The sequence below is a fragment of the Ursus americanus genome, chromosome 32 (genome assembly GCF_024610735.1).
Source record: "Ursus americanus isolate L20-20 chromosome 32, mUrsAme1.1.p, whole genome shotgun sequence".
In the NCBI taxonomy this organism is placed as follows: Eukaryota; Metazoa; Chordata; class Mammalia; order Carnivora; family Ursidae; genus Ursus; species Ursus americanus.
The window spans coordinates 20,624,545-20,648,557 of record NC_142158.1 but is presented as its reverse complement, the minus strand read 5'-3'; the positions used below and the strand labels follow the sequence as shown (position 1 = coordinate 20,648,557).

Here is a 24,013-nt window from a genome sequence, read left to right as displayed (position 1 = left end):
TCGATCACCTGATGCCGAAGACATAAGGAAACCAAGTTGCTGAAGCGAACGTGAAAAGAGTTTCTTACAAACGAGGTTGAATGAATCTCAGATACCAACTATATAGTTAACAAAAAGAGGCTTAAAACGAAATCATAGCTGTGTCTCAGCTGATGTGGAAGAAACTTACAGGCCCCTGGCAGCCTCCCTTTAAACAACACCCCCTTTCAATTCATTCAAAGCATTTTAATTTTCATTATGTTCCGGGGGAAAAAAAACCCAGCCTGTACATTTGTGCTCACACAGTAATTTTTGTCCCAAGGCATGCAATACAGGCACAGCTCCAAATATGCCTGAAATTCTAGAAGCACCAATGTGGATCTCGCCTGTGAGAGCTTTTTTTTGAAGCCCCCGTTTCCCAAGGCTTTTCCCAGCCCCCAAAGCCTGATAGGATTCAAAATGGGTCAGATAAGGAGGAAATGTACTTGACACAAGAATAGAGTTGCCAGATGAAATGCAGAGTCCCCAGTTACATTTGAATTTCAAATAAACAATGAATACATTTTTAGGATAAGTGTGTACCTTGCAGTATATCCCATGCAGTATTTGGAACCCACTTAAGCCAAAAAAAAAAAAAAAAAAAAAAGTAGTTCATCTGAAATTCAAATGTAACTGGGTGTCCTGTATTTTTATTTTGCTAAATCTACAATCTCCGACAAGAAGGAACTGGGAAAATTTACTGTCGATAACTTAGGGAGTTTGCCATATATGGTATCCTTATAGTTAACTTCTTATGTTGTGTAGTTAACTTTTTATGTTTGAATATATAATATTTTAAAATCATTTTTTTTTTCAGATGTGGCATTAGCATATAATGTGAATGGCACATTTGATTAGAAATAGGCACAGGTAAAACAGTGCAATGTAATCATGTTACTTGAAACCAATGTTTGGCTTCTCATCAGACTCCCTTCCTTCCCAACTGTAGTTCTCAAATTTAATGACTTGTTCTCTTTAAAATTAAAATCTACAGAATGATAATTTCTTCCTATTTACACTGTAATTGAGAATGTGAATTTCTTCTTGATAATTGCTCAGATAATATATTTATAGTCCCTGTGGAATGCCGAACAACAGTATAAACACTAAAACAAAAGAATAATGACATTTGGCAGATAGATTGTGTTCTTAATAGGCACAGATAACTGGTTAATTTTTGTGGATTGTGGGTTGAAACATTTTTTCCTTTCCCTTTAAGGGATGTCTTGCATCTGGTTAATGTCACGGTCACATATAAGGGAAGGGGTGCGGGAGCTGAAGAATATTTCTTGAGAACTAAGTGATGGGGACAATATTAAGTGACCCTCACAGAGACCAGCAACGACAACAGTTTGTGTCCCTACCTCCGTTGACACCATTAATCTCCCCGCAGTCCCCAGGAGGCCGGTGGGACCCTGCAGACAGCAACTCCAGTCGGCCGACCACCCGCTCCAGTCTCTCCATCAGTCCCTGCATTTCTGCCATTCTAGAAAAACACAGGCACAAATGGGAGTCCGTGTGAATGTCAGGGAGGATTAGCAAACTGACACCAGTAAACTTAACAGCAGAAAGAAAGAAGAATTGCTCGGAATGGCTTTAACGACCTAGAGAGTATTTCTACACAGCAGGGAATACGTGAAATTCCAAAAAACAAAAAACTTGGAACAACAACAACAACAAAAACCCCACAAAGTACATTGATCTTATTTTCCATTCAATTCAATGGCATTTATAAGCCCCATATGTAAGACACAAGAAATTCACTCCCTACGCCATTAACAAGTGTCTCCTTGGATGCTTCCATGTGCTATGATACAATCTATGTCTAGCATATACTTAAAGCCTGTGAACATATATCTCACAGTTAATATTGCCAACTTTTATCCTACTAAATGGTAGGAACATACTTTAACTATTTCCAAGGACTCTTTCTGTGCAATGTAACTCTCCAGGGGATACTAAACCCACCGATAATTATTGTTTATTTACCCTGTTACCTTAAGCCGAACAGCCCAGCGCGGAACTACGAGTTTATAAAACTACATCATTTACAGCAGGCAATTGGGTTTTTACCTCCAAGAGCTAGCTGTCTTCTCCTTATCACTATCTTTAGTGTTTCTGTTGCTGGATTATTTTAGATTACAATTATTCTGAACAGCGGGGATTTTAATTTAAAATATCAAAAATGTTTATTTTCTTTTGCTGCTGGTTATTTTTGGACAAGATTTGGGTCCAGGGAGGGTGGTTTCTGGAGACAGGGAGCTTTAGTAACCCAGCAGTCTCGGCTGGGATAAATTGTGTTTGACACTGAGTAAGGGAATGGAGGGTAAAAGTGGGGTTGGGTATCTATCTTTCCTGCTTCCAAGCACTCCTTAGAGAGCTACACTGAGTGTACACAGGTAAGTACCTTTAAACTGCTATAATCCTATAATGTAATGTTATGAAGGCAACCCCTGAGGAATGGCACCCAATCTAATTTGGCCGGGCTCGTGAGATCCAGCTTAGAGCTACTATAGCTCCCACCGTACCAACCTATGACTGCTTTTGGCAAAATCAGGCTCCTGCCCCAGAGAGAGTAAAACACGCCTCATCTTAACCAGCGTCTGTAGTTCTCACTCTTGCAAACTTTCCAAGCATCATCTTGAGCCAAAGAGGACTGGCACGCTCCCATATCAGAGACAGTGCTGCCCCAGAGGGTGCGTAAACACTATTGCTCTAAGACGGGTAATATTTCTTATTTCTGCAAGGAACCAGGTAATGGTTTTTTTTTTTTTTTTTTTGCATTTTGTATTTTCATTAGTTTTGACCTTAAACATAATGACTTGCCACTGATATTTTTAAAAGCAAGGTTATAGTTATCAAAACACGTGGACAGCTCTGTAATTCTGCATTCAAATGTCAGATGGTCATCGATACGGATGGGGGAGTTCACTGTCTATTTTGGAAAGTCATCTCCTCTGAAACTGCCAGCAGCTACTCTTTCAAAATATGGGGCAGTATTCTCTGCACGGCTGAAATCAGCATCTAATCCCAAGGGGATTCAAAATTAGAAGTTTCTCATCTATTCTTTTCCTCTTCACGTCAGAGCTTTTGCTTCTACTGCAACTGAAAAAAAAAAAAAAGGAAGAAGAAATTTAATTGAATCCTTTACGTAATCTTGCAAGGAACTGGGTATCCTGTAGGTGGGTGAAGGCCATTTGAGAGATGATAAAAGCCCCTCAAATCTTTTAATAGTTGTCCATCTGTTCACAGTTATCTCTGTTCCCTGTTACTCAACTTGCCAAATGTTACCGCCATAGACCTAGCCCATGCTAGAAAAAAAAAATGTGTTTGCTTTGTGAGCAAGCTCCCGATGCCCCAACAGAGAGGCACCCACCACCCCCAGAGGCTCACAGCGCTGCTTTGGAGGGCCTGTTACATTTCACACTTAGGACGACTGTCCCCAACGGTGGCTTAATCAGCCTCCCTGACAAGACTCAAACTCACACTATCTAATAGCGCTCCATATGTTGAGAGACAACAGGAGTTAGTCCACACACTGCAGGGCTGGGCTGACTGGTGTGGAATGCAGTCTAAAAGCGAATCAGATATCGCTTTGTGTAAAATCACCATGGACTGGAGTCCTGTCACAGCCTCTCAAGAGATCAAAATACAGCTCATGCAAGGAAGCTGGAAAGATGCCTCCGGGTTTAAAATTTTAGAACAGTTTCTAAGAGAAACAGAAGAACATATAAATGAAAGAATGCACCAGGATATCAGAAATATACATGATAGCGTTCCCAGGGAGAATGATGGGGCCCAAGATGGCTGTACCCTCTTCTCCCAAAACACACGCACATGCTTCTCCCCACATGTGCCCTCAGCTGCCATCCTGGCTCTCAAGAATGAAGAAAGAACAGAGTAGCAGATTCTCCAAATTCTTCCCAGGCAGTTCCATTTGCCTTGGTTTTTCAAAGTGGATTGAGCCAAGTTTTCATGAAGAGATGGGAGCCAGGAATTAAGAATTAGACTGAGGAAAGGGATAGGGTGGGGGACGGAGACAGCAAGGTGGGTAAGGAATGAGTCAGTGCCAGGTGGACAGACAGATGGGCTTAGACCAGGAAGCCAACAGAAGAGCAGGATACAAGACGGATGGACCTAAGATGTTCTAAGAATCGGATGAGAAGTGGAGAGAAGCCAGACACACAGCTGGACAATCAAGAACCTAGGTCAAGGGCACCTGGGTGGCTCACTTGGTTGAGTGTCTGACTCTTGGTTTTGGCTCAGGGTGTGGTTTCAGAGTCTTGAGATAGAGCCCTGTGTTGGGTTCTGTGCTCCTCAGGGAGTCTGCTTGGGATTCTCTCTCCCTCCCTCTCTGTCCTCCCTCTCCCTATTCTCTCTCTCTCAAATAAATGAATTAATTCACAAATAGAACCTAGGAGAGATGACGAGGTTCAAACTTGGCCCCCACTGTCCAGTCCTATTTAGGCAGAAGCCAAACCCAAGATGAGGTCCCCTATAACCTCTGGCTTACAGCAGATAAACATAATCATCTGGCCGGGCATGAGGGTGGGTGGAAAGAAAAAGACAGAGGCACATAAAAGTCCACGACTTTCTCTTTTTAATGATCTGTTTTAGGAAATTACACTGGAGGTGAATCTTAATTCCTTGTTTTGTATTAATTTGGGAGTATTCTTTTTTGAGCTCCTTTATAATAGGAAGTATAACTCATCTTGTCATTTTTTTTTCTCATTTGAAGTCTCCCCTCCCTTTTCCCCTTTTAAAGTTTAGCTCTTTAAACATTCACAGAATTTAAAGAGTCACCAGTTCTACAAAGCTTATTACAAAAACACAATAGTCCCCCCACTGCCCCTTCTATTTTTGTAGTGAGACTCAACCGATTCCCACTAGTTGAGCTACTGCTTTCAGTAATTACCTCATCTGTATGCAACATGCTTCTACCTTTACGTCTTGTTTTCCTTCCATTCTAGGCATTATCCACTGAGTTCCCAGCAAAACCAAGACGGTTCACATTCTGCTTGCCTAATCCCCACCAGCACACGCGCACATGCTTTCTTGTACCCCAGCACTGTTGTGTCACAATGTCTGTGTGACCAATCATCAGTGTCAACACAATTATGACTATTCACAGCTGAGTCATGACGTCTCTTAAGATCAGTCTCCATTTTTTTTTTTTTTGTTTGCACAACCCATTTTTCTGCGGCCATGTGGTTCAACTTCTCAGTTTTCTACATACTTAACAATTATTCACCTCCAAACACTTCCCCTGGTTGTGGAAGTCTCCTTGAGAGCTGGCCAAACACATCTGGAATGCCATTAGGTCTTTCTTCTCAGAGATAAGAGTCACTCTGAGAGCACGAGGGCTCTGTAGGCCTGCGGCGCCTCTGAGACCAGACATCTGCCTACACCTTCACCCCTGGGCCGTCTCCCCACTTCCTTTTATGTAGTATCACCTGCTTTTTGGATTCTGTATCCTCCTCTTTCTTGGTGTACTTCCTTAACTGTCTTCTGAATTTCAGAGCACTGTCTTCTGAAAAAGTACATGAAAGGACAATTGTTTTTTGGAGAACGTGCAAGTCAGAAAATATCTTTATTTTGCCTTCACACTTGGGTGGTGGTTTGGCTGAGTGTAGAATTCCAGGCTGGAAGGCTTCCTCAGAATTTTCAAGGCACGGCTCCATAGTGTTCTAGCTTCCTAGGTTACTGTGGACAGGTCCAAAGCCATTCTGATTCTCTGACTCTTCATCCTTTCGACATAACCTTTGTTTTCCCTTCTGGAGGAAGTTTCTGGGGTCTTTGTCCTCAGAGGTTTGGGCTTTCACAGTGATATACTTCGTGGTTGATCAAATGTTTTTTGTTTTTTTGGTAGGCTCCATGCCCAACACGGAGACAAATGTGGGCCCCGAACTCATGACCCTGAGATCAAGACCTGAGCCAAAACTGAGTTGGATGCTTAACCGACTGAGCCACCCAGATGCCCCTCAAATGTTTTCTTTAAAAATGATTTTCCAGAGGTGTGGGAAAGATAGGAAAATGGGCATTGCATATTGTATCTCTCGGTGAGTTTAGAAACTACATTTTGGGTTTTTCTTTTTTCAAATAAAGTAGTTAGGATTCTAAACATTTAAACAATTTAAACTCCTTTCACAGCAATTGCACACATTTACAAATATTTCATACACTTCAGTAAGAACATAGCCAGTGAATATTCTTTCATATGTCGTCTTGAAAGGCTAAGGTGTTCTGGAGGTATCTTCCTAGCAGAAAAGATAGTTGTCATCATCGTAGTGAAGAGAAGGGCCATATGCACCCCAATGTTCATAGCAGCAATGTCCACAATAGCTAAATCGTGGAAGGAGCCGAGATGCCCTGCAACAGATGACTGGATTAAGAAGTTGTGGTCCATATATACAATGGAATATTACTCAGCAATCAGAAAGAATGAGTTCTCAACATTTGCTACAACATGGACGGCACTGGAGGAGATAATGCTTAGTGAAATAAGTCAAGCAGAGAAAGACAACTATCATATGATTTCTCTCATCTATGGAACATAAGAACTAGGATGATCGGTAGGGGAAGAAAGGGATAAAGAAAGGGGGGGTAATCAGAAGGGGGAATGAAACATGAGAGACTATGGACTATGAGAAACAAACTGAGGGCTACAGAGGGGAGGGGGGTGGGGGAATGGGATAGACCGGTGATGGGTAGTAAGGAGGGCACATATTGCATGGTGCACTGGGTGTTATACACAACTAATGAATCATCGAGCCTTACATCGAAAACCGGGGATGTACTGTATGGTGACTAACATAATATAATAAAAAATCATTATTAAAATAAAAAAAAAAAAGATAGTTGTCATCATTTAAAAATTATTTTTGCCTCACTGGTCATTTTATAAAACCCATCCTTAAAGTACAGATATTCAGTTCCAAACACTAACTTTATGTCTAATATTCTGCCCATAGGCAATAACTACTTTAAAACAATAAAAGAAACAGCATTCCTATTCTTTCCCTCAGTAGTTTCTAGAAAGGGAGAGCTCCCCACACTTGCAAACATTGTATAAGGTCTCAATCATTTTGCCCATTTTTTTTTTTTAAGTAGGCTCCATGCCCATCATGGAGCCCAGTGCAGAGCCTGAACCCACGAACAAGACTTGAGCTGAGATCAAGAGTCAGACGTTTAACCAACTGAGCTACCCCCATTTTGTCCATTTTTAACCAGGGCTATTTAGAGGGGCCCTGGTTTTGGAATCACTAGCTGAAGGTCTTTGGGGAAGAGTTTAGTTTTGCTATGCGTTCGTTACTAGGGTTTGTAAGTAGGGTTGCTAGAAGTATGTGTAGGAAGGCATACAAAGTCTGTCACATGGTCAGTGACAAACGTGTTAGCTACTGTTATGAAGCCACTCCATTTGTTTTGCTCTCAGTGGAAACAGATCTATAAACCACTATATCAAGTCTTTGTGTATTTTAAATCCTGAGCAATCATCTAAAAGCCCTGGCCAACAGAGTTGTCGAATCACTAGGTTGGATACCTGAAACTAACTATACATCAATAAAAAATAAAATAATAATAATAAGTAAAATAAAATAACATAAAAAACCTGGCCAATAGAAATGACTAGCCAAAAATTTCAGGTCATACCTTATAATTATACCCTTAAAATTTTTTTTTCAGTGTTTCATTTTCCTCTGTTCACATACTTATTCCATGAAGATTTTTTTTTTCTTTTAGAGAGGGATTGAGAAAGAGAGAGAGGGAGAGAGAGAATCTTCAGCAGGCTCCACACCTAGCTCGGAGCCCAACACGGGCCTTGATCTCACCTCCCTGAGATTCATGACCTGAGCTGAAATCAAGAGTCAGACACTTAACCGACTGAGCCACCCAGGTACACTTCCACCAAGATTTCTAAAAGAGGTTTTCTCAAGTCCATGTGTAATGGTTACTATAAAATGAAAATTTTAGGGGCACCTGGGTGATTCAGTCGGTTAAACATCTGCCTTTGGCTAAGGTCATGATCCCGGGGTCCTGGGATCCAGTCGGGTGTCGGGGGGGGGGGGGGGTCCCTGCTCAGCGGGGAGTCTGCTTCTCTTTCTCTTTCTGCCCCTCCCCCCTCCTGCTCTCTCGCTCTCAAATAAATCAATAAAATCTTAAATAAATAAATAAATAAATAAATGAAATGAAAATTTTGGTACGTAATTAGTAGTTTTGTAGTCACATATGTTTCCCCAAACATTCAAAAATTCAAAAATAATCAACAGATAGTATATTAGTTTTAAGTGCACTGCATAATGATTTGATACATGTATACAGTAGTCCTCCTTTATCCACCAGGGATACATTCAAGACCCTCAGTGGAAGCCTGGAATGGCAGATAGTGCCAAACCTTATCCATACTAGGTTTTTTCCTGTATGTACATACCTATGATGAAGTTTAATTCGTATCTGAGGCATAGTAAGAGATTAACAACAACAATAATAAAATAGAACAATTATAATGATATACTGCACTGTAATAAAAGTTATGTAACTATGACCTTTCTCTCTGAAAATATCTTCCCATATCATACCCACCCTCCCTCCTGCGATGACGTGAGGTGATAAAATGCCGACGTGACGAGATGAAGATGAAATGAGGTGGGTGACGTAGGCGTCGTGACAATGGCATGAGGTTACTACGGACCTTGCGGCATCAGAAAGAGAATCACCTGCTTTCCCACCGCAACTGAATGCAGGTAAACGAAACCGCAGATAAGGGGTGACCCCTGTCCGTTGCAAAATGATTCTCACAATAGGCTCAATGAACCCTCACCACACCTAGTTATAAGTTTTTGTCTTGGCGATAAGAACTTTCAAGATCTCCTCTCTTTCTTTCTTTTTTTTTTTAATAATATTTTTTTTATTATATTATGTTAGTCACCATATAGTACATCCCTAGTTTTTGATGTAAAATTCCATGATTCATTACTTGCGTATAACACCCAGTGCTCCATGCAATACGTGCCCTCCTTAATACTCGATCTCCTCTCTTAGCAACTTTCAAATATACAACACCGTATTGTTAACTCCAGTCACCCTGCTGTACGTCACACCCCCCAGGACTTACTTATCTCATGACTGGAGACCCCTATGCATTTTTATAAGGACTTGTTTGCTTTTAAATAGTCCTCTGCTAAGGACATGAACCCAATCTCTGCGGATCACCTTTGGAAGACAACACTCCTTCATCCCCCATATTTTCTCATCCAAAGCATATTGTGCTCCTCGGTAAGGGGTCCGGTAAGACCTAACTACTTCGTCTGACCAGTTATAAAAAGCAGCATTCATAGCTGCTTTGAAAACCGACACCCCAGGGTACAGGGTAAATGGTGATAAGCCCAGAATAACAGCCTATTTGTCTGTGTTACATTCTCGGTATCTCTAAGACGTCCTGCTCAATTAAAATAGTGTCTTGTGCGATGTTTTCTGCTAGCACTGAACACCTTGCCTCCCAAGGAGATGAGTCTGAGCCCCTCATGGGCTGAGGTCCCACCTTTTATTCTTCTTGTATCTCCGGCTGAGCCCTGCCGGCTGCCGCGTACATAGAGAATTCTATAAATATTTTTTGATTGACTAATTAATTGGCTACCACTCACTGCCTTTCCCGTGCCTGCCCACTCACTGGCATAACCCCAATTCAGGTGGCAAGCCAGATTTTCACAGGAGCAGTCTCCATCTCAAAGAAGACACTGGGTTAGCTCTTTCCACTGAAAACCACAGTGGCTTCCTCCCAGGATTCACAAGAGCGCCCTTGTTCTCTGGAATGTGAACCTTGGGTTTTCCGTAATTGCTTTTTTCTTTGGGACTTCAAGAGGTTTAAAACTCCACATTGCCCAAAAGGTTTTGTAAATTCCTCACAGCAAGTTCATGAAACAAGCAAGGAAGAATCCTACTGTGGTAGAATTTGTGTATTCACAACAACTGGGTCTTCCAGGTTCCAGATTGCTGCTCAAGGTTCTCCTCACTACGGCAAAGGTGCAGAAATAATTGTGGTGAGCGTTTCTCCTCTGACTCTACAAGGGAGACCCAGATCCAAGGGCTTCCAAAGATCATGAGTCTAAGCTTACACAGAGATAGATTTGAAGAGACAAGGGGGTAGAAGACTGTCTCGCCTTTTCTTATGGTGAGACTAGGCTGCTGGCTTATAAGTGAGCTCTCTTGAAACTGTAGTCACAATAGACTACTTTCTCTATAAATCTGCCCAAATTAAAATATATATGTATATATTGGTTGAACTATCATCAAACCAAGCCGTCCTAGATGTTAATTTCTCTTTCTTGTGAGTATAACAATTACCTTCTTTCCTTTCTCCAGAAGCTACCAATCACTTGGGGGAAGGAATCGTGTGGTTCACCATTACTAATGGGGTAATAGTTATGTGTAGAAGAAAAAAACCATGGTCTTCACTCCTTCATTCATTGACTGGTTCATTCAAAATGCTGGTTTCATTCATACAGTTAGTTCCCACTATCTGCCAAACACAATGTGCATGGGTAGAAAATCAAGGGGGATTAAAATACATTTCTTGCCCAGCTGTCTTGGGACGGGGCTGGAAGCAGACCCTGCTGAGTCAAGCCAGGGAGTTGTTTTTCTAAGAGATACATTCGCATTGCCAAGGTGCCTTGCGTACTCTCCTACCGAACATTTCTGGGGCCAGCTTCTCACCAAATTGGGGTGGGGGGGGAAGCCATCATTTTGTTTTTATTGTAAAGAAGTTTCAAGAGTCTTTGAAATTTGAAACAGTAAAACCAGAATAGGAAAGATCAGAGAGTTACATAAATAAAAGAACACCTTAAATGTTTCACAAAACTGGAGAAAACGCAAGATCTTAATTCGTTAATGGATTCCTCCAAAGCCTCTAATAAGATCCCAGTGCAGAGAAAAAAAAGCAAACTGTTCAACTGGACTTGGGAAAGGACCTCACCCCAGCCCTCTACACCTTACCCGGTTCCTAAGACCCAGTCACAGGGACAAGTCATGCCTTCCCAAACATGCCCCTCCCCTATACCACCGTTCTGCTGTTCCCACTGCCTCGGGGTCCTTCCCAGCACTGCTGCACCCATACTCTGCATCTCAACTCCTCGAGGCCACCCACTGCTCCACAGGTCAGGGGTAACCTCTCTTTACCGCCTGCCATTTACTTCCCGTCATCACCATCAAATCCAGAGTGGGGTATAGAAAGGCAAAATAAACAACCACATGTAGAAAGGATCTCCCCTTTCCATTTGCCCTCTGCACTCTGCTGGTATCACTTCTCAGGAGACTCCCTGATCAGTCTTGTGATACAAATATCTCTCCTCGAAGTTGGAATCTCTGAAGATTAGAAGCAAGGACTCATAGCTTTGATATCATGGAAAAAGTATTTTGGCATCAGAGAACCTTAATTTGAGATTCCAGCCCCTTAACTGACAGCCTCCATAACTCTAGACAATGACTTAACCCATGTGAGTCTCAATTTATTCACTTCTAATACATGACTTCATTCCTTCTTCTTCATTCACTGACTTAAGAGAATTGTATGCAACTGTGTTTTGAGATGTGTTCTGTGCCGGCTGCTGGGGCTACACAGATGGATGAGAAAGATTCCTCAGGAGGCCATGATCTCCTTCAGGAATGGATGGTTTGGCTGTCGGGGACAGTCCAGCACTCCAGGACGCCAGGCAGCAGGGAACTGGGCCATTTCGGCAGGAAAGAGCCCAGTGGGAACAGAGGCCATGGGGGAAGTCTAAGTATATCTCGAAGGCTGGCTTTGCGCCCTGACTTGGGGTGGTAGTGCTGGGTAAGGACAGAGCCATAAAATCCTAGGGTCTGAATGCTGAGTGGGACCAGGACAGATCCCTATTTCATTCTCCTATCATGAAGTGTGAACTCTTTGAGCTAAATGTGAGGCAAAGACCCTTCACTGAAAAGAAGTTCCCTCCCCAACTCACTCCACGATCCTTTCTAAGCGCCTATGGTGTTGGGGAAATCTTTCTTTCCTGTGTCTCCATGCTGCCCGTTTGCTCTTGTTTAGGCCATGGAGAAGGTGTAGGGCAAAAGGGTGTTTCTAGGGGCCCCTGGGTGGCTCAGTCGTTAAGCGTCTGCCTTCAGCTCAGGGCGTGATCCCGGAGTTCTGGGATCGAGCCCCATGTCAGGCTCGTCTGCTGGGAGCCTGCTTCTTCCTCTCCCACTCCCCCTGCTTGTGTTCCCTCTCTCACTGGCTATCTCTCTCTCTGTCAAATAAATCAATAAAATCTTAAAAAAAAAAAAAAAGGTGTTTCTAGGAGGTCCCCAAGAACCACATCCTGGCACTGGGAAAAGAGGAACCATGGAGACCCCACTAGGCTACCACAGCCTGGCAAGTGTTTCCAGTGACCTTCTGTCCCTCCATAAAATAAATGTATTGCCTTATGTGCAGAATATATAAAGAATTCTCACAACTCAAAAATAAGATAAAAACTCCAACTTAAAAATGGCCAAAATATTCGAATAGACATTTTTCCAAAGAAAATATGCAAATAGCCATTAGTATATGTGAACATGCTTGACATCAATAGTAATCAGGGAAATGCAAATCAAACCCACAATGAGATACCACTTCGCATCCACTAGGATGGCTATGACCAAGAAGACAGATGGTAACAAGTGCCAGCGAGGATGTGGGGAAATCAGAACCTTCCTACACTTCCGGTGGGAATGTAAAATGGTACAGCCACTATGGAAACAGCTTGGAAGTTTCTTAAAAAGTCAACTATACGTTTGCCATATGACCCAGCCATTCCACTCATAGTTACGTACTCAAGAGCAGTGAAAACATATGTCCACACGCACAAAGACTTGTACACAAATGTTCATGGCATCATCGTTCATAACAGCCAACACATGAAAGGAAACAGCCCATATGACCATCAGCTGATGAAGGGATAAGCAAAACGTATCCACACAACAGAATATTATTCAGCAAGAAAAAGGAAAGAAGTACTGGTACGTTCTAAAACATGGGTGAACCTCGAAAACATTATGCTAAGTGAAAGAGCCAGACACGGAAGACCAGGTATTGTACAATTCCACTTCTATGAATTTCCAGAGAAAGCAAATCTCCAGAGATTGAACATAGATTAGTGGTTGCCTAGGGCTTGGTATAGGAATGGGAAGTGAGTACAAACAGGCACAAAGTTTCTATTTGAAATGAGGGAAATGATTTAAGACAGGGTCATGGTGGCAGGTGCACAATGCTGGAAAGATACTAATAATCACTGAATTGTGCACTTAAAATGGGTGGATTTTATGGTATGCAAAATTGTACCTGAATAAAGCTTTCTAAAACAAACAAACAAGTACAATTGATCCTTGAACCACGCAGGGGCTAGGGGCACCAACACCTCCATGCAATCAAAAATCACATATAACTTTTGACTCTCCTCAACATTCCACTACTAATAGCCTGCTGTTGACTGGAAGCCTTACCAGTAACAAACACAGTCCATAACTCATATTTTGTATGCTATTTGCATTATATACTATATTCTTATAATCAAATAAGTTAGAGAAAAAAAATTTTTAGAAAATTGTGAAGAGAAACTACATTCACAACAGTGTACCGTATTTATTGAAAAAAAATCCGCGCCCAGTGGTCCTGCGAGGTTCAAACCTGTGCTATTCAATGGTCCGCGGCACCGCTCCTCTTTACAAGATGTAGCTGAAAACCAGTTAAATCTGAGTAACCTTGCTGTTCTCATCTCCCAGCTAAACCTAGGTGGTAATGAACCTTAACCAGAGACTGCTCTGAGAGGCCACAGCCTCGCTCCCGGAACTACCTGTAGGGTCCAGGATAGAGGGCAGAGGAGAGCAGTGGTTCCCACTGCATCAGAATCACTGGGGAGAAAAGGGGGGGGGGGGGCTCCAAAATGCAGATTCCTGGGCCCTGCGCTCAGCAATACTCATTCAGTTGTTCTGGGTGTTCCCAGCGATCTGCATTTCTCAGAGGCACCCTTCAGAGTAAAAAGAGCCACACTTTGAGAAATCCTATAACAGAAGTGCACAGGAATGCTGCGGGAGCATGGGCGCCCGGGGCGGGGGGGGGGGGGGTTTGAGAAGGGTGGGTACTCAAGAGAGCCCCCGGGAAGTAAGGAGGCTCTTAAAGTTTAGTTAGGCGCTAAGCCGAATCTCAAAGGATGAAGAGACTTTATTGCCTTCTCAAAGCATTATTCGGAAGAAGAGAGGTAAGTAAGGTAAATCCATCCTGAGCCGATGCCCAGCACAGGCCACGGCACGGAGGCAGTACAGCTGGAAAATACCTATGGAGCATTCAGTACATGCCAGAAGTTATGTAAGAGCCCACGGGGGGGGGGGGGGGAGCAGATGAGTGGCTGGCAAGAGTGGCGGGTACGGCTGAAGGGAGACGTGGGGATTTACTACAAGGTGCCAGAGGGCTGGAGAAGGTCTGGCAATGTCTGGGAATGCCGGAGATCTGAGACAGGACCACAGGGATCAGCAGGGCTGGGAGGGAAAGAGAGAAGGCAGGATGTCTCAGATGCCTTCCTGGGGCGGTGGGGGGGGGGGGGTCGGTCGGCGTCGGCGGTGCTAACGGAAAGAAGGCTTGCAGGTGGCCGGCAAAGGGGCAGAGCTCAGTTTAGGACGCTGAGTTCAAAGTGCCTATGGGATGACAGCTGGTGGCTGCAGGCAGGGAAGGGAAAAGCCCAGAGGGGAATTGTTAAGTATGACCTACCTAATAATAACGATTGCCGCGGGATTTTTGGAGCTCAGAGGAGATGATGAGGTGGGCTTTGTGAACTAGAAAATGATGCCTGAGTGTCACTGTTACAATTCACCTCTGAATGCTCCCCAGCACTCCTCACAGGGACATGCATCCACTGTGTGTTCACGATGGCACGGGTCACCACGGCTCCGATCCCCGAAACACGATGACTGGGGAGCTCCCACCCACCACACTTCTAAGGCTCTGCCACAGCACATCTAAGCTGCAGAGACCCTTAGTGACTGAAAGCAGAAAAGGCGATACAGCATTTCATACGGTCAGTTATTTCTCACAACCCGACTAAAAATATCTCACTTCCCTAAACCCTGTCGTGTCGGTGTTAAGAATACCAGGCCTCTCAGGAGTAATGAAGACCAGAAGGTTTGCTGAAATTCCTTCTGATCTCAAAACTTACTGGCATTCATTGAAAGATTTATAGATGGTTGAAGAAAAGATTCCGCAACTCTCTTCAAGGGAAAACTCCCAAGGATCAGTTCTCAAGAACTGGGCCAGTTTTGGGCATGGACATTTGTAACAAGTTAAGTGAGGGTGGTCATTTGACTTAGAAGAGCCAGGTGATGGATTTGGCCCCAACCCCCTTCTGCTTCTTCACGTGTCTCCAGCCCTGGGGTCTACTTTTATACTTGACTTTGATTTATTACTTGTAACAAATTTGGTGTTTTCAAATAGCGCTGTGGGCCACCAAAAGATTGCAGGTTCTTTCTTTCTTTCTTTCTTTCTTTCTTTCTTTCTTTCTTTCTTTCTTTCTTTCTTTCTTTCTTTCTCTTTCCTTCCTTCCTTCCTTCCTTCCTTCCTTCCTTCCTTCCTTCCTTCCTCCCTCCCTCCCTCCCTCCCTCCCTCCCTCCCTCTTTGGACCAGGAAGGTCAAAGTAAAGGGGATGCAGAGAAAGAGGACGACGCAGAATGAAGAGATGGTGGGGTGTGGGGGCCACGGGAAGGCATCAAAAGGAGGAGGGAAACTACCAGTGTCGGTCAAGAGAGAATCGCCCACTCCAACCTCTCTCTCAACTGCCTTCAACACTCAAAAAGCAGCTCCCTGACTCGGAAAGATCAGTGAGAGCGGGTGTGAATTGAGGAAAGCAATGAAAACCTGAAAAGGAGACTTATTTGGGAATGTGCTTCTGGGGTTGTTTTCTCTTTGTCTCCAGGGTTGACCCAAAGTTGGAACTAGGCAGGGGAATCAGGCAACAAAATTTCCGAAAGAACCCTCCTCTTGGCCAGGAGACCCGGAAAGGAGACCCTGTAATGGAAAGATGTATAGAAAGTCCAGGGGTTTGCAGGGGAATCGAGGGTTCATGTTCCTCTCCTCAGAGTGGCTGCGGGCACAGAGCTGCATCCAGCAGCAGCATAAGCAACTAGAAGCTTCTCTGACCTTACTGCCAGGGGAGGAGAGGAAAGAGGGCCCTGTAATCCAGGGCATGGAGAGAATCCCTATGAGTGCTTTCCTCCTCCTTTCTTCTCCCTGCTCAACCCTGAGGATGGCCCTGGTCTTGGGTAACTATCTTTACCACGGCAGTATGAGCAGCTAAAACTACAAGAGAAACCCAATCTTTCTGGCTAGAAGCTTAGGCAGGGGGCAAAGGCTCTTAGGGGCAGGACCGTGTGAGAGGAATCCCAGAGAAGACGGAGCTGGAGAAGGGGATCCCTTGATCCGTGCATGAACCAGCACAAGCCCCAGTCTCGCCCTGGAGCTGCGCAGGTGTGGGAGGGGGCCAAAGGCTTTGAGATCTGAGCTGCAGCAGAAGCCATCGCTCAATTCCCGGACTAAGCCCTAAACAGCACTTCCACGGGACCCAAAGCTGCACAGCAAAGGTTTTTAAAACTACAATGACGTTGGAACCACTGCCCACAGAATGCAAGACAGAACTGGGCTGACTGCCTGGTAAACAAAATGAAACAAATACACACACACACACACACACACACACACACACACACATTTCAAAAGGACCCAGAGTCTCACAATACAATACCCAAAATGCCCAGAATTCAACCCCAAAATACCTGACATGCAAAGGACTGGGGAAATGTGATCAATTCTCAAAAGAAGAGACAATCCACAAATGGCAACCCTTCAATGACACAGGTGTTGGAATTATCAGACAGATTTCTAGGACCTGTTTCAACTATGCTCCAGGAGATAAAGGCAAACCCCCTTAAGATGAATGGGAAGACAGAAGTTCTCAGCAGAGGCACAGAACCTATAAAAAAAAGAAACAAGTGAGTATTTTAGAGCTGAAAAATACAATGCAAAGAACGCACAGGATGAGCCCAACAGCCAAGGGAAGTCACTGTGTACTTGGGGGTATGGGTATTATCCAATCTGAAGAACAGAGAGAAAAGGAATTGAATAAAAAAATGAACAGAGCTTAAGAGGCCTGTGGGACAATATTAAAAGGTTTAATATTAATGTCCTCTGGGATCCCAGGAGAGGACACAGAGACTGAGGCGGGAAATATACCTGAAGAAATAATGGGCACACATTTCCCAAACCTGATGAAGGCTGCACGCTGACAGATCCACACAGTGCTATCTGTCTGGTTATTATACACAGACACTCACACACACACAATTTACAGCGAGTGTCTCCAAAGGGGAGATCGAGAAAGATGAGTAAAGTGAAGATGTAACTGCTTAAAAAGAAAGAAAATTTGACGGGCTATCATTCCCTTTTGAGAGGTGTCACAAGCATCAAGACCTTTAGTTCTGAAACGTCTTCCCTAAATCTAGCAGAACCAGGAGTTACTAGGACTCTGTCAATCAACAAATTGGTTCCTTCACCAACACTAAACGTGCAGAAAGCGTTTGCCATATTACTGACCCTTGATTTTTGGTCCAAAAACAGAGGAAGGATAAGCTATAAAAGGGATTTCCAAATTTTCACTTGTAAATATCCAGAAAGCATTTTGTAACACCCTCCTGCCCATTTTTGACTGACATGTAAAAAAAATCTCACCAAAATGTGAATGGCTGCAAAGAATGTAACCGGTAGCATTGTTAATACTAATGCAGAAAAATAAAATTATTTCTCATTCTCATCCACTGAAATTCATACTCATTTCAAAAAATACAAGAACAGGCTGCTTTTTGATAGTTACGAATTTTACATAATTACATTTTCTCCTCATACTTAACGTTTCCATTCTTCTTGCCCTATAGTAATGTATCCTAGTTTTATTTATTTTATGCCTTAATGTCTTTTATTCATTACTCGATCATACTTTTCTGCATCAAAACTATGTTTATAAACTTAAATTTAAATTCAATGGCAAAAAAAATGCTCTTCTGATTGTTACCATCGTAACTCTGAATACCACTTATCAAAACAACACAAATACTACAAATGTTAACAAATAATTACTAAACGTACATAAAAAGTAATTTTTATTGGAAAACCCTCTCTTGAGCACTTTCACTTCTCAACTTTTTCCATGCATATATGGATGAGTATATTTATTACTAGAATGAGTCAAGGTTGAACATGAATTTCTCAATTTTTGTTTTTATTGGGGTAAATGCTGGGAAACTATGTTCACATACATGAGAAGATGGGAATGGGTGACACTTTGTAAGAGAAATGTCACTCCATTCTTTGAAATCCTGGGTATACTAAACATCACATGGTGAAGAAATATCACCAATTATTTGCATCATCAGTGTAAGGAGAAACTGGGAACACTGATTAGTCAGAACCCTACTTACTCACCCATCTGGGCCATTTACAACTCGGGAGATAGAGCAGTTAACGTGTAGAAAACTCATCAGAAAGCAGGTAATTATTGTCTATAAGCACGTAAGTAAGTTTTATCTTGTAGACATTCGATTGACTTTCCTCTCCCGCCGTGGAACAAGCCACTTTAATACCAATAAGGCAAATTCATTTCAACCTTCCTATCAATGGTTTTCTTTGAACTGACTGTAGACCTTTCCAGCTCTCTCATTTTTATGCATGTTTAAAAATGTTCATTTGGAGGCGCCTGGGTGGCTCAGTCAGTTAAGCATCTGCCTTCGGCTCGGTCGTGATCTCAGGGTCCTGGGACCAGGGTCCAGGGTCCTGCTCAGCGGGGAGTCCGTTTCTTCCTCTCCCTCTGCCCCTTCCCCTGCTTGTGCTCTCTCTCTCTCTAATAAATAAATAAAATCTTTAAAAAATATTCATTTTTCATTTGTATGAGAGTCCTAATTTCATCCCTTTCTAAATATGTCCTTTAATATCAGTTTACAATTTGATTAGATTGATTGTGTGTGTTTGTGTGTGTGTGTGTGTGTGTGTGTGTGTGTGTTTTAACAGAGATTTAGAAAACACGTAATTTGGGCATTGGAATCATTCACTTTCTCACCCCTAAAGCTGATATTCTGAAATGTCCCCCCTCTTCTGCCTTCCCCACTCCCTAGATGTTGATATCCTTGGACAGTGCAGTTTAGTTAAAAAAATGGGTTAGAAAGAGGCCTTTTTAGTAAAATGAATTAGGAAGATGGATTAGAGATACAGGTTTTCCTTCGGTAAAAGGAGAGAAAGGTGCTTATGGAAAAGAAGGTGGGAGAGAGGCCAGAATCTCTGTGGCACGCCTGCTCTCAAGAAGACTGGTCTCTGCAAAAAAGGACACGGGGGAGAGGAGGACTTGGAAATTTACTTTCTCTTTTTTTTTTAAAGATTTATTTATTTATTTGACAGAGATAGAGACAGCCAGCGAGAGAGGGAACACAAGCAGGGGAGAGTGGGAGAGGAAGAAGCAGGCTCATAGCGGAGGAGCCTGATGCGGGGCTCGATCCCATAACGCCGGGATCACACCCTGAGCCGAAGGCAGACGCTTAACCCCTGTGCCACCCACGCGCCCCTGGAAATTTACTTTCTCAAAACACCTGTGTGCATGTACCTTGGGGAAATCTTCAAATACAGTTAAAGTACACAGTTTGAAGACTGTTGGCCTAAAGTAAGAATGAGTTCCACCCCTAATTCTAGCCTACCTAGACTCATCGGTGTGAGCGAACCTCTTTTTCAAAGTTCTCAGTGACTGGAGAACTTTCATTAGATCATCGTTCACCTTGCATTCAGAAGACACACTGAGGGAGGAGACGAAGGGAGCGGCGCTTCTAAAGCAGGGCGGAAGAAGGGGGGCTGGAGGGCCGTCCACAGAGGGAACTGTGCACGGCAGAGCGCACCACGAGAGCGCTGAGAAACAGAGAAGCAGCAATGGAAAAGAAGGAGGAATCAGAATCACAACTTTAAAAATTTTGGCTAAATACTTGTGAACCTGTATTGGACCCCTGAAAATCTCCAGCCATAGCTTCCAGCATGTTCGAAGATGGTACCAGGAGAAACTGTGTGTGGTCTACCGAACGCCAAGCAACCAACTGGATGGACTCTTCCCCCATCAACCTACTCGCGAGGCCGGATATCGGCGAGACCTGCAACCGGACGGGCGTGAGCACAAGCCCCAGACCGTGCTCAGTACATGAAAAGACCACCCTCATACCTCACCAATTCCTTACCTACACACTCTGGGCTTCCAACCTGAGAATGCATAGAACAGACAGCCTCCACGACACACCAGACTATCATCAGAGTAAATATGCTTTCACGGCTAGAAGCCTTTTGCGCCTGGTTCTGGAAAATCCAATTGACTGGTTTTCTCAGTGTGGTCCATTTTGACTGCTTCTTATTGCCTTAGAGTAAAATAATCAATTTATCTCATAAAAACCCAGTGATTCTGGAGGCACCAGATGGGCAAGGTTGGTTAAGTGTCTGACTCTTGTTTCAGCTCAGGTCATGACCTCAGGGTTGTGAGGTCGAGCCCCACGTCAGCCTCTATGTTGAGCACGGGGTCTGCTAAAGTTTCTCTCTCTCTCTCTCTCTCTCTCTCTCTCTCGCTCTGCCCTCCCTGCACTCGCTTGTGCTCTCTCTCTCTCTAAAATAAATTCAAAAATCTTAAAAAAAAAATCCAGTGATTCTTCTCTGAATAAAATTAAATAGAAACAGGTTAGAGCTAATGGTGACTACAACCTTAGTAGCTCCTTTGAGACCTACGTGCACAACTTGGAGCACCTCCTGTTCCTCGTCTCTTCCTTCACTGATAGTCCTCTTTGCATCCCCAGGGACCTGAACATACAGCAGTCATCCGACATAAGGGAATGAAGAAATAATCAAAGGATCCCAGAGTTTCTCTGGATTTCCACGTGGACTGATACAAAGTAATAAGGGTTATTTTCACATTAGAGTGTGCACAAATATAGACACAAGACAACCAATGTCTCCTAGGTACTATTACAAGGCTTGTCTCTGCGGTCCCCAGCATCTAGCTTCTCTAGGGACCACTCCCCTCTTCAATGCTACCCTGGAGACCACCTGACATTAATTTCCAGACTCCCAGAACCCACCTGCTCTTTCTTTTTTTTTTTTAAAGATTTTATTTATTTACTTGAGAGAGAGAGAGAGAGAGCACAAGGAGGGGGGAACAGCAGAGGGAGAGGGAGTAGCAGACTCCCCGCCTAGCAGGGTGCCCGACACAGGGCTCGATCCCAGGACCCTGAGATCATGACCTGAGCTGAAGGCAGGCACGTTCAACCAACTGAGCCACCCAGGTGCCTCTCTCCTGCTCTTTAGTACCCTTTCAAAACTAGAATGATTTTAGATCAGACTTGTATATTGTAAAATGGCCTTTAAATTTTGAGAAGCTGGGAACTACAGGAATCTCAAGGTAACCTAATTTCTCCTTTCATTAGATAGATGTGAGTTTTTATCTTGGGACTACTGCACCTTCTCCAGTTGGTTAAGTGGTCAATGAGAAGCCAGGATTATTAGATGTCTAATTAATGAGAAAGGTCAGGTGAAATTATTATTATTAATCCATAATAATCAGAAGTTCTTCCTCGGGCTTTAGAACACTTGCTATGTCCATTCCTATATAGGGCTGTATCCTGAAAAGGAAACCCTCTCTTTACATAACTGCTCAGTAAAAGATGTTTCCCATAAGTGAGAAAAGGGTCTACTTAAGAAAATCAGAGCAATATGAAATTCCCCTGATATAAAACCTCATGTAAAAAGACAAATATTGTGTGATTTCATGGACATGAGGCCCTGAGAACAGGCAAATCCCTAGAGACAGAAAGTGGAATGGTGGGTGCCAGGGGCTGGGGAGGGAGGAATGGGGGGTTATCATCTGGTGGGGACTGAGTTTCAGTCTGAGGTAATTAAAAAGTTCTGGAGATGGATGGTGGTAATGGTCATACAACTTTGTGAATGTACTGAATGCCGCTGAACTGTACGCTTAAAAATGATTAAAACGGTAAATTTTATGTTGTATATTTTACCATAATTAAAACAAAAAAAAAAAAACACCTTAGAAAACCCCTTATAATGGCCTGCTCTGACCTGACGGCGCTTCCTCTCTTGCTAAATACAAGAAGAAATACCCAGGATGAAGTCCAAAAGCTCGCAGCCTGGGTCAGGGCAGGCTTGGAAAGTGCCCCGGGATAGAATGCCAGGTTTCCAACTGGCTCGTTGTTACCAGAATAACCAAACTAAGTCATGTTAGAAATACTGGCCAGCCCGGCAAGGATACACATACAAGGAAAATGTGAGCAAGGTTTAGAAACCACTTATGGACCTCGCAGAAAGTCATGTCCCTCTGACTCAATAAAATGGTTTTCTGTCCCATCCTTAACCCAAGTGACAAAAGGGAATGAAGACGCTCTTGGGGTATGTGGTCTTGCTGTGAAATTCAGCTGTAGAGTTTTAGATTCATGTCTTTGCACACTTCTGGGAACATCACATAATAGGTATTGCAATTAGAATCTTAATGGAACGAGAAGATAGGATCTCAGTTCTATTCACTTGGTTTGGGGGCAATGAAGAAGCTGGAGATACACCTTAATGTGTAAGCCAGAGAAAGAATCAACTTATTCTTTTCTTTTTGTCATTAAAATATATGATACAGTCACATTCACACAGAAGAGCTCTTGCACATCTGTGCCAAGACACGGAAAAAAGTCTTCACAGCAGCATGCTTCATAACAGCAAAACATGGGAACCAACCCAAATGCCCACCAATAAGAGAATGGATAAATACATTGGGGGATATTTGCCAACAAGGGCTATGTAGCCACCTGCTACGATAGGGACAAGCCTTAAAAACTTAATGTTGAGGTTTTTTTAAGTGAGACAATTATATACACCCCTTTTATAAGTCAAAAACCAAGAAAACCTAAACAGTCCATTGTTTAGGAATACATACATATGTCCTAAAATAGTTTTACAATAAAACCAGAGATCAGTTGACACAAAATTCAGAGTTGGAGGGACATGGAGAAGAGCACAGGAGAAGAGCACAACATGCAACAGTTTTTCCTCCTGGTTTCTGTGTATTCTCTTTTTTTTTTTTTTTAAGATTTTATTTATTTATTTGACAGAGAGAGAGAGAGAGACAGCCAGCGAGAGAGGGAACACAAGCAGGGGGAGTGGGGGAGGAAGAAGCAGGCTCATAGCGGATGAGCCTGACGTGGGGCTCGATCCCAGAACGCCGGGATCACACCCTGAGCCGAAGGCAGATGCTTAACCGCTATGCCACCCAGGCGCCCCTCTGCGTATTCTCTTTAACAGCGTTATTGACATACAACACGTAGGAGATAATTCACCCATTTGAAGTGTACAATTCAATGATACGTGCAATTATCACCACGGTCAAACCTAGAACATTTTCACCAGCTCAAAGAAAAACCTTGTAGCCTGTAACTATCACCTCCCTGCCCTCAAACTCCAGCCCTAAGCATCCATTAAGCTACTTCTTGTCTCTATAGATTGCACTGTTTTGTACATTTTCATAGGAGTAGAATTAAACAATTTGTGGTCTACTGTGACTCACTTCTTTCACTTAGAATAATGGTTCATACATGTTTTAGCATGGACCGGTACTTCATTTCTTTTTATGGCCAACTACTATCCCATTCTATGGGTAGACCACATTATATGTATCCATTCATCAGTCGATGGACATTTGGATTATTTCCGCCTTTTAGCTATTACGTGCTGGTATAAATATTTGTGTGTAGGTTTTTGTGTAGACATATACTTTCACTTCTCTTGGATACATATACTGTGCGTGAAATTACTCTATCATATGGTAACTCAGTGTTTAACTTTCGAGGAATTGCCAAACTGTTTTCCAAAGCAGCTGCACCATTTGACATTCCACCACCA

General features: G+C 43.1%; 1 protein-coding gene across 1 annotated transcript in view; it reads right to left on the bottom strand.

Moving 5' to 3' along the window:
• Positions 1-24,013, bottom strand: part of CAP2 (cyclase associated actin cytoskeleton regulatory protein 2) — a 129,794-nt gene that overhangs the window by 102,726 nt on the left and 3,055 nt on the right. Inside the window, exon 2 of the mRNA XM_045811669.2 lies at positions 1,383-1,504. Coding sequence (XP_045667625.1) covers positions 1,383-1,503 — 121 coding nt within the window. The 5' untranslated portion in view covers position 1,504. The remainder of the gene's footprint in view (positions 1-1,382; positions 1,505-24,013) is intronic.